The sequence below is a fragment of the Frankliniella occidentalis genome, unplaced genomic scaffold (genome assembly GCF_000697945.3).
Source record: "Frankliniella occidentalis isolate FOCC.00 unplaced genomic scaffold, Focc_3.1 Scaffold17, whole genome shotgun sequence".
In the NCBI taxonomy this organism is placed as follows: Eukaryota; Metazoa; Arthropoda; class Insecta; order Thysanoptera; family Thripidae; genus Frankliniella; species Frankliniella occidentalis.
The window spans coordinates 3,099,376-3,109,194 of record NW_026267147.1 but is presented as its reverse complement, the minus strand read 5'-3'; the positions used below and the strand labels follow the sequence as shown (position 1 = coordinate 3,109,194).

Genomic DNA, 9,819 nt, shown 5'->3' with positions numbered 1-9,819 from the left:
AAAAAAAACATAGCAGTTAAAATTTAATAAAAATTAACTGGTGAAATAAAAAATAATTCTTAGAACGTATGAAAGTGAAAACTGACATAAAGTTTACAATTATAATCACAATTTCAATCACAAGTATCCTCACATGATATTAATTATCCTAGAAACTGACATTTAAAGAAAAACCACAATGATTTTATGATCTTAATCACAATCTCAATTACAAGTGTCCTCACATGATATTAATTACCATAGAAACTGACATTTAAAAAAAAATTCAATGATTTTATGATTTTGACAAATCTTATGCTGCTTAGTTGTCTGTATCAGCACCTACTTTCTTATCATCTCCTCTTTCTTCACCGTCATCATTATCACTACTATCCTCACTATCTCCCTCTTCATCATCTTCATCTTCATCTTCTTCACTGTCATCTTCTTCACTGTCATCTTCTTCGTCTTCCACATGTTCACCATCTATTTCATTTAAACCATCAATACCAGCAGTATTACCATGATCATTGTTTTTTAGTGCCAAGATTTCAGTGACACTCTGCAGAAGTTCAGTTGTTTTGCTGTGCAAACCAACACACTCTTCTGAAAAAATATTGTCATTTGCCTTCTTGTCATCTTTCTTCTTTAGATCTCTGTCCTTGTCTTCATTTTGTGTCTTGGTGTTAGGTTTGTTCTCCTCATTACTGCCTGCCTCTTCGTCACCTGCTCCACCAGCGTCACCTGCTGACAAGGCTTTCCCCAGCTCCCGCTTCACATATTTCAAAGACAAATTTGGTGTCTTTGACCACCGCATTGTATCCAATATTTCTGTGCGAAAATAGGGAACAATATCATTTGCCTGTATACTTGATGAAGTGTTAATACGCAGCAGTTTTAGCAAGTTGTACTTACTAATCATACTTTCCACATGTTGTGTGGAGACAACATTCCGTCGAAGGCCTTTTTTCAGAGACCAGTTGACATGATCGCCTTCTGGCCAAAATAGTTTGGCCAGTTCCACTAGCCTAGACCGCATACCACTCCATCCCTTTTCTACAGTAGCAATGGCTTTCTTGCTAATCAATTTTTTGTCACCAATGTGTACCTACATAAAGAACATAGGTGTAGGAAATGACCAAAAAGTTGTAAGTCATAGGCAGAGAATCATCAACAGAGAGAAATCAATACCTGATCATCAGGGATCACAAGTGGGTCGCCTTCTTCATCAGACAGCGGAGCTACATCCTTGAGCGACTTTAATTTGCAGACCGCAGGCCTACTTTGTTGCTGGCCAGCATTCTTAATGTCGTTAAGAATCTCTGACGGACATCACAAGAAAGTACAATAGAAAAGAACAGCACTGCTATCATATATTTACACTGTGTTCTCCTTAGTTAAAACTTGATGGCTGAAGTATGTACAATACATGTTGTGGTTGGAGCTAGGTAATTGAGTACCCACCTCTGTCCATAACTTATATTTTGTTCTTCAGCCATCAAGATTTAACTTTAGCAGCACACAGTTGCAAACACACTACTTACGTTTCACTTCCAGCATATCATTCTGGAGTTGTGTCAATTTCTTTCCCATGTGTTTTTTCATTTTATGAAATTTACTTTGGACAGTGCTTAATTCATCAAGTGCCCTTTAGAGATTTTCCTGGCACTCGATATCGTTGCATGAGTAAAAAGACATTTCGGTCTGAAACAGATCAAAAAGCAATTAATTCGGATGTAAACAGAACATTTAGAAAAAAAAGAAGGGTAAGTGTTTACAGTGCGCTCTTGGGTTGACTCTTTGAAGCTATTCCCTTCAATTTTATTTCCATAGGCTGTCTCAGAACTTTCTTTGTCCTGCAACAACGAAAAAAGGAATGAAAACCTGAAAGTTTACGCATAGCAAAGTACAGCTGCAAATACAAGTGCTTACTTTCTTCTTCAACTTTTCAGAAGGTTCTCCATCAACTTTTATAATGTCACCTTCAATCTGTGGGGTAACAGAATTTGCTCCCTCTGCCAGAACAGGCGTCATGATTGCCATCTTCTTCAGAATCTCTTCATCCATCTTAGATTCTTGTTCCAGTTTGGCTTTCATGTCTTTCTTTCCACTTTTCTTCTTTTTTGTACCCTGAAAGAAAAGACTTGATCAAATACCCACAATATTTGAAGAGCAACAGTTAAACGTTGAATTCATTTACCTTTTTGACAGCTTTCACATCAATTACTTCTGGGACATTTGTCTTCTTCTTCTTCTTATCTCTTGGAACAACAATTGAGTCATTATCATCACCATGGGACTTTCTCTTCAATTCTTTTTTTCCAGAGGACTGGGCAGCCAGTACCTGGTCCTCATTGATTTTTACTTTCTTCTTGGTTTCCATGTTTAATTTCTAGAGTGAAAAGTGAATAGTTGCAATCACATTATGAATTAATTGTATGGTTACATACATCTATAGTAGGTAGTAATAAAATTTGTACCCTTGAATCTTGATTTAGCTGCCTTTCTTCTTGAATCAAGAATGGGCGTAGGTCAATATAGGATGGGCCTTCCGAAAGCCGTTTAGGCGTCCTAAATCTCTTCCCTTTCTCGTCAAACTGTGTCTTTAGGGCCTTTGGTGAATCTGGAAAAAAGTAAACATAATCAAATATTTCAGTGCATTTCTTTCCATAGAAGTTTTCAGAATGCAGCAGCCGTGCAATAAAATCTTTAAGGTTGAGTCATCCATAAGGTCAGTTTCTAGATCCGCTAAAAATAGTCCAAGCGTTTAACTTCAAGCAGCTCAAAGAATTTATCACGACACAATAATTGCAAACAACAGAATATTTTAGAATTAAGTCTCCTACTTTAAACAACTTGGCAGCTACTGTTGTACGAGACAGTAACTAAAAGGCAATGAGACAAATACTTGACATTTAGTTCAAAAAATATTGAATTAATATGAAACAGGTCAAATAAGACCTATAACTGAGATATTGAGCTGTTTTTGTGTAGCTACATGCAACTGGAATACTCAAGGTAAGGACATAACCTGACAGCCTTATACCACTTCCGACAGACTTGGTTCACCAAAGGGCACATTGCATAGATAAATCACTTACTTGCAACATCGTAAATGTAGAATGCATTCAGTCTCTTGCCATCTTCTAGGTGGTAAGTTTTACTGTTCGGACCCGCCCATGCTTCTGGGTCGAACGCTCGACGAGTGTTGTGTGTGAGGACCTCATACAATTGTTCACTCTTTACAGTGCGCCGTTCCTTCAGATTCAAATCTTCGCCAAAAACATACATGTCTTATCTCAAATGTTGTACCTCTTTTCGCTACTTCACTTCAACCCTTCAACTTCTTTCCCTTCTTTCGCGCGCTGAACACCCTGCCTTCGTGAAACGAACGTAACGGTCACATCGAGAACATTCCACCGTCAACTGTTAAGAAGTGCTACCAACTTCAACACTTCAACACACAAACCGCCAAACAGTAGTTTCCTTCAGAAAGAAAGCGTGTGGAGTTCATAGAAATGAAACTTACAATAAGAAGCACTAATTGACCTCGATTAAAGAATACTTGAACTGCTTTTCATTTTTTACGAGCGGCGCAAATAATCGCTGTTGGCTACGGCGGAGCCTCCGCCTTCCTTGAGTGTAGTGTACCACTCGATCACAACAAAAACACAAAGTCACAACTCGCAGACTCGCAACTAGCTCAGCTATGGTTGGAAAAATTATTCGTTTAGTCGTTTGTCATTGAATAATTTTGATCGAACTATCAGTTAACTTGTTCGATTTTGTATTGGTGAAAGCACAATATGTCGGTGAAGACTAATCAAATAACCGTCAGTCTGTTCTTCCAACCCTAGCTAGAGGCGGCTTCAGGCAACAGTTGTTTGTTTTTCTACTGCTGTTGCTGGTTTCATTGTGTAACTTTAATTAAAAAGTTATTATTATGAAAAGAAAAAGAAGCAGGTCTTCACTTTGGCGCGACCAAAAGAATCCTTGGTCATGTTGCGTTTATCATGCTGATGTTCCCTCCCTAAATGAGAAGTGTGAATGCGAATTTCACAGTATTGAATGCTGTGAATATCATACCAGTGCAGAAACTTTTTGCTGCGAATATCACACAGCTGCAAGTCCTGCGAGTGTAAGTTTCTTGCAACTTTACCAATACATCGATGTTTTAACTTTGCCTCTGTTTTTAATGTCAATCACTTTTGCAGGTACTGGAACACGACGTAACACTTTCTAGTCATGACTTTGCATCAGACAACATTGTCAATGACTGTGTAAGTAGTAGCGTATGCTGTGTGTATGCTTTGCCAACTAATCAACAATACTACGGTTTGTTATTATCTCTTATATTTTCATCCACAGGATCCTGAACCTCTGTTTGCTGAGCAATTACCATCCCCAAGAACTCGGTGTCGCCCTCCTGATTTTAGTGATGATGAATTTCAAGTAAATACAGGCAAAGTACTTTTAAGCAGTAGGTTAGGTTCTCTTAACAATCCTGTGGTGCACTTTGTAGTCTTCCTACCTACCAATCTTAGAAAAAAACATCGGAATTATATGTGGTAACAGGTTTTTTGGAAAGTGAGGTGGACCTTATTTACTATCTAAAGCCGTCTGCTTTCTAAATCACATGTTACCTGTAAAAATGTGTCTGTATTTTCAAAGATTACTAGCCGGAAAGGCAAGTAGGTTGAAAGATGGTGAAGGAGCACCCATGTGTCAGTCAGAAATGAGTGCATGAATGGTATTTAAGACAGCATAAATAGCTTATGCTTATGCTGTTTAAGGCTGATCACACACTGCCACTAATACGAGTTTAATTATTATTGCAGACTTCAGAGCAACTTTATCGGGAGCAATTACTGCCACATATGTCAGCTTCTTCCAACTCCACTTGTGATACAGAATCTAGTTGCCAGTCTGTTGGTCAAGAAGAAGAATTTCAAGTGAGTGCATTTGAGTTGCATGTACAAGTTCTCACTGTTTTCATTTCCACTGTTTGATTAATGTGACTCACCACTTCTATTTCCCTTTGCATATGTCAGAGTGATGACTGATTGCCACTAATAAGAACTGTATCTCTTTCGTTTTTACAGCAACCCGACAGTGATGACTCATTATTCGAGTCTTCTCCTGGGAAAGATATTCAAGTGAGTCCCACCATTTATTATATGGGGTTCAAGGATATTTTGGGGATTTTTCAGCATTTGTATTGCTTTAGTTGTCACATAATTTCTTTTGAATGTTTCCTCCTTAGAAATGTTAAATCAATAATAAAATTGTTTAGGTTCCTCAACTTAGATGTCACATCACTATAATGAAATGGAATCACCCAATTGTTTTCATTAGCTTGCTCTCTCAGAAAAAATTGCTGTCAATCCATTGTGGACTATGAAACAACTCATGGCAATGAAGGCAACTCATGAAGGGCCTCAATATAGTATTTGGAGGAATACTTTGCTTTACTTCATCATCTATTTTTTTTCTTTATATTTTAAATAGAAAGTCAAATCTGGTTTCATTAGAAAAGCTGTTGCTTCATATTTATATATCTTTATTACAAAAGTAATCTTGTCTTGTGAGAGCAAGTTTTAAATACTGATTAAGTGAAACAGTCTTTCAAATCAAGACTTATTTCTGTACATAAATGCTGAATATCTTAGTATTGGAGTAAAAATCCCTTTGTATTCTCATTTTCTCACAAATTTTAATTCGTGTTTATGGTTTTAGGTGTGTGCTTATGATGAAGATCCTAACAACGCTCATGACTCTGATAATGATTCAAGCAGATCAAGAAGTGACATTTCCGCAGACATTGAATCAGATGATTCTGAGCCACACGACTCACAGTCTGATGAAGATTCAAACTCAGATGAGCCCGATGATTTTGATCCACACGACTCACAGTCTGATCAAGATTCAAACTCAGATGAGCCTGATGATTCTGACCCAGATGACCCAGACTCGGAACCAGAGGATCAAAATCATGGCCAAGATCAGTCCGATTCAGATCCTGACGCTGACATGCAGAGAGGGGCTCGCAACTTCTCCCTAGAAAATTATAATCTTGATGAGGTGTTGGAGGCAGCAGAAGGGCGCACAGCACGGGAGGTTGTTGCAATGGTCATTGCTTTAGCTGTTCGCAGTAATTTAGACTATCAGACAGTTGTCAAAATTTTTTCAATAATCCATGCAACTATGGATAGATCTAGGTTACCCATCACTAAAGACCAAATGTGGTCTTCTTTAAGCAGGCAAGCAGCAGGGATACGCAAACATGTATATTGTTCGGAATGTTTTAGATTAATTGGTTTTCTACCTCATCTGGCAAATCCTGTCGTGTGTATTTGTGGCTCAACTAAGCCCAAGTCAAAAATGAAGTATTTTATAACTTTAAATGTCCGGAGTCAATTAGAAGCAATCTTAAGCAAACCAAACATGTGGAACAAATTGCAGTATCCTCAGCAAAGGCAGAAGACACACCCAGACGCAATAGAAGACATTCTTGATGGGGAAGCCTACACAGCACTTAGACATGAACAGGCACTTACCCCAAGTGACTTTACATACACCTTCAATATGGATGGTTTGAAGACAAGTAAATCATCAAAAAGTGAAGCATGGCCAATTTTCATGAAGATAAATGAATTACCACCAAATCTTCGCCAGAACAATGTTGTTCTGGCAGGAATATGGTTAGACCAAGACTACGTCAACTTCAGATTGTTTATGAAGACATTTGTGAAGCAATCAAACAAGTTATCTACTAATGGTGTAGTATGGAAACCAAACGGTGTGGATGATCAAGTTAGCCGCTTCCTTCCAACTTGCTGTTGTGCTGATGCCAAAGCAAGAGCAGGAATATTAAACATGGCACAGTATTCTGGTTCATTTGGCTGCACATTTTGTGAACACATTGGAATTAAACTTGAAGGGAGTATGAAATTTCCTATCCCAGGCACTGTGGTTCACAGATTAAGACGGCGTAGAAGGCAAGAATATGTAGAGAGGGTAGTGATTCCACCAGCACCACGGCGGACTCATAATGGCATAAGAGCAGCTATGATATATATTGGTCGACATCCAGGAACTCCTAGGATACGAGGAGTGATTGGGCCATCTCCATTGGCACTCATGTTGCACTTCAATTTTAAAAGCGGTTGTTCAACTGATGACCTGCATCCCATTTTCAAAGGTGTAACAGAAACACTTACAGAACTAATTTTGGAGGGAGTTCCTAATGAATACCAGATTGGAGTTCAAGAAAGAAGCATTATCAGCAGGCGTTTGGCCAGTATACTCACTCCCACTCACATAACTAGGAAGCCAAGGTCTATTGATTTAATACACATGTGGAAGGCATCTGAATGGCGTAATTGGCTGTTATACTATGCCATTCCATGTTTACTTAATATTGTGCCTGTGAGATACCTCAGACTGTTAGGTCTCTTGTCCAATGCTATTTTTCTTCTGTCAAGAGATGTCATCCAGGAAGAGGCATTGGTGGAGGCAGACCAATGCCTTCAGGAGTTTGTCCAACAGTTTCAAGCTATCTATGGACCTGCGAGAATGGTTTTCAATGTTCACATTCTCACTCACATTGTGGAGTGTGTAAGAAATTGGGGGCCATTTTGGGCGCATAGTACCTTTCCTTTTGAGTCCTGGAATCACCGCATAGCAAAAACAGTGTCGTCCCCGAAAGGTGCTGTAGACCAAATAGCTATGCGCTTTGTAATGCAAACTCTTGTCAATGGAATACCTGAGAACCCGGACATATCCCAAGAAGTGAAAGATTTGATTGACCGGAAAATAATCGGCTCCAAATTCACAGCTGTGAGGACATTAGGTGGAGCTCACTTTGGGGGAGAAGTAGGAATTAGGAATGCCACAGACCAAGAACACAACATTTTAGCAGAAGAGGGATATGTGTGGCATGATTTGCATGAATACAAACAAGTTAAATGGAAAGGTTTTGAGTGCCGTTCTTTGAGGTATATGCAAGAACTGAAATCAAACAACTCATTCATCTATACCACGGATGATGATTTCGGTGTTGTACATTCAATTGTGATATTGCAAGGAGAAAATGAAGTGGCAGGTGTGTTTGCAACACTGTATGATTGTGGCAACCCACTTCATGGCGCCTCACATTTAGTCCCGATTGTAAATGATGCTGGAATGGTTTTTATTCCCCTGTCTGATTTAAGAAACTTAGCGCTTAAAATGCAGGTGATCAATCAATGGTACATTGCACCTATGGCAAATCAGGTAGAAATAGACTGATGTTCTCATTTAACAGTTTGTTTAAAAAGGTAATCCAGGGTTAGCAAACATCTGCTGCTGTTATGCTCTTCTGTAAATTTATAATTTATTTATTGTATCATAGCTTAAGTTTTAAAATGTTTTTCACAGATAGTTACCATTGTCCTTATCCTTTAAAACTAGGAGTGCTTGCTTGGTACACTCAATAAATAAACTAAATATTACAGTGTACACACAATCTTGCTGTTTTATTCATTCTTGAACACAGGATGATGGTTGCTCTGAGGAAATTGACACCTTTAGTTCCGCTTCCAACTCTTGCACTTTCTTCTTTAATGCAGCAATTTCAGTGAGAAGGTCATCTTTCTCACAACCTGAGCACAAGGGTTCTTTTCGTTCTCCAAGCTCTTGCATGACTTTCCTAACTTCTTTTGCTGCGGATGGCACCCTTTGAATTGCAGTCCTGTAGACGTAGCAATGCCATTCCAGATGTCCATAGGACTGCCTGAGGGACTCGTACTTTATTTCTTCATCCTGCAACAAGTTGACAAATGTTTCTTTTACATTATGTTCACATATTTAATATATTGTCATACACATTCACCCAACGCATTCTCAAGAATAATGGGTAAAGTTTCTTTAAATTACCTGGTCATCGAATGAACGTTCACTTTGTGACTCCACAGGTGGATCGTCGTACACGACATCAAAGTCTTCATGAAAACCTGAGATGATCTCAGACGCTTCAGTACAATCGCTTGTGATGTCCGTCATGATACCCCCAAGAGCAGTAGGCAATTTTAAACCCAACTTTGATTGAGAGAACAGCCAGAAATCTTGGAAATCAAACTTGAGTGGGTGGTGATGGATACTTGATTTCATTTCAATATTTCAAGTGACTATCCGCATCCGCCTAGTGGGAGTGGAAACAATTGAAGAACGAGTGGATGAGGGATGAGCCAGTCCTACCACCACCATGACGGTACAATTCGACCCCCCCCCCCTCTTTTCCCCCTTCCCCTAAAACGGCAGTACGCACGTACGCACGTACGCACGTCAAATTCGGCTCCATGGGTGGGGACAGCCGTGCAAGGACAACGAATTGACGGGACGCATTTCGGTTGTAAGCCATCCATGGACGAGAAGGCCATTTAACTTACACATCTGGTCACAGAACTCTAGGTAGCATTTGGGCAGTAAGTGGGACGTAGTGGACAGCAATGGGACAGTGCAGGACCCAGTGGGCCACAGTCGAACGTGACAAAACGCGCCAGGCACTACCTAGGACGTTCTTGGACACCTATAGGACACGACTCCTGGACCCATTGAGGCTGCAGTAAGACGTGCCTTTTCGCCCCCGGTACCTCTTTGGACGCGTTTGGACAGTCCTTGACTATGGAAATGGAGACAGCAGCGGGACGTGTTGGGCGTCGCCATAGGCACGAGGAAAGCAATTACACAGTGCTCTTAGACCCTTTTGGACATCAGTAGGACGCGGCAGGAGGTGATCTGGAAAAGGACAGCCTCGGACAACAGTTGGACAGGCTTGGCTGGACGAGAGTGGAAGTGGGG

At 39.8% G+C, this 9,819-nt stretch overlaps 4 protein-coding genes across 4 annotated transcripts; 1 reads left to right on the top strand and 3 right to left on the bottom strand.

Moving 5' to 3' along the window:
- Window positions 1-18: 18 nt before the first annotated feature.
- LOC127748871 (uncharacterized) lies at window positions 19-1,612 on the bottom strand. The gene is made up of 4 exons (XM_052264225.1): window positions 1,524-1,612; window positions 1,171-1,301; window positions 895-1,087; window positions 19-810 (listed from the first exon to the last, which is right to left on the bottom strand). Exons 1-4 carry the CDS (start codon window positions 1,582-1,584, stop codon window positions 302-304), a joined length of 894 nt encoding a protein of 297 aa, XP_052120185.1. The 5' UTR covers window positions 1,585-1,612; the 3' UTR covers window positions 19-301.
- A 17-nt stretch (window positions 1,613-1,629) lies between these two features.
- On the bottom strand, window positions 1,630-3,534 carry LOC113201802 (uncharacterized). The gene is made up of 6 exons (XM_026415725.2): window positions 3,081-3,534; window positions 2,460-2,602; window positions 2,180-2,371; window positions 1,912-2,109; window positions 1,758-1,835; window positions 1,630-1,683 (listed from the first exon to the last, which is right to left on the bottom strand). The coding sequence occupies exons 1-6, from the start codon at window positions 3,268-3,270 to the stop codon at window positions 1,630-1,632; spliced, it is 855 nt and encodes a 284-aa protein (XP_026271510.2). The 5' UTR covers window positions 3,271-3,534.
- Window positions 3,535-3,649: 115 nt separating this feature from the next.
- On the top strand, window positions 3,650-8,485 carry LOC113201819 (uncharacterized). The gene is made up of 6 exons (XM_052264192.1): window positions 3,650-4,117; window positions 4,194-4,259; window positions 4,348-4,431; window positions 4,818-4,931; window positions 5,082-5,135; window positions 5,716-8,485. Exons 1-6 carry the CDS (start codon window positions 3,923-3,925, stop codon window positions 8,266-8,268), a joined length of 3,066 nt encoding a protein of 1,021 aa, XP_052120152.1. The 5' UTR covers window positions 3,650-3,922; the 3' UTR covers window positions 8,269-8,485.
- LOC113201763 (uncharacterized) lies at window positions 8,329-9,220 on the bottom strand. Its single transcript, XM_026415657.2, has 2 exons — window positions 8,896-9,220; window positions 8,329-8,781 (listed from the first exon to the last, which is right to left on the bottom strand). Exons 1-2 carry the CDS (start codon window positions 9,127-9,129, stop codon window positions 8,500-8,502), a joined length of 516 nt encoding a protein of 171 aa, XP_026271442.1. The 5' UTR covers window positions 9,130-9,220; the 3' UTR covers window positions 8,329-8,499.
- Window positions 9,221-9,819: the final 599 nt, after the last annotated feature.

Bases quoted from the DNA above. Each gene is read 5' to 3' on its own strand.
- LOC113201819 (XM_052264192.1), top strand. From the start codon at position 3,923: ATGAAAAGAAAAAGAAGCAGGTCTTCACTTTGGCGCGACCAAAAGAAT. The intron at 4,118-4,193 runs GTAAGTTTCTTG...TCACTTTTGCAG, and splicing joins CAGCTGCAAGTCCTGCGAGT to GTACTGGAACACGACGTAAC. The intron at 4,260-4,347 runs GTAAGTAGTAGC...TTTCATCCACAG, and splicing joins ACAACATTGTCAATGACTGT to GATCCTGAACCTCTGTTTGC.
- LOC127748871 (XM_052264225.1), bottom strand. From the start codon at position 1,584: ATGAAAAAACACATGGGAAAGAAATTGACACAACTCCAGAATGATATG. The intron at 1,302-1,523 runs GTAAGTAGTGTG...GATGTCCGTCAG, and splicing joins TGATATGCTGGAAGTGAAAC to AGATTCTTAACGACATTAAG. The intron at 1,088-1,170 runs GTATTGATTTCT...TTCTTTATGTAG, and splicing joins TTGTGATCCCTGATGATCAG to GTACACATTGGTGACAAAAA.
- LOC113201763 (XM_026415657.2), bottom strand. From the start codon at position 9,129: ATGAAATCAAGTATCCATCACCACCCACTCAAGTTTGATTTCCAAGAT. The intron at 8,782-8,895 runs GTAATTTAAAGA...AACTTGTTGCAG, and splicing joins AACGTTCATTCGATGACCAG to GATGAAGAAATAAAGTACGA.
- LOC113201802 (XM_026415725.2), bottom strand. From the start codon at position 3,270: ATGTATGTTTTTGGCGAAGATTTGAATCTGAAGGAACGGCGCACTGTA. The intron at 2,372-2,459 runs GTACAAATTTTA...TTTTCACTCTAG, and splicing joins AGCTAAATCAAGATTCAAGG to AAATTAAACATGGAAACCAA. The intron at 1,684-1,757 runs GTAAACACTTAC...GATCTGTTTCAG, and splicing joins AGTCAACCCAAGAGCGCACT to ACCGAAATGTCTTTTTACTC.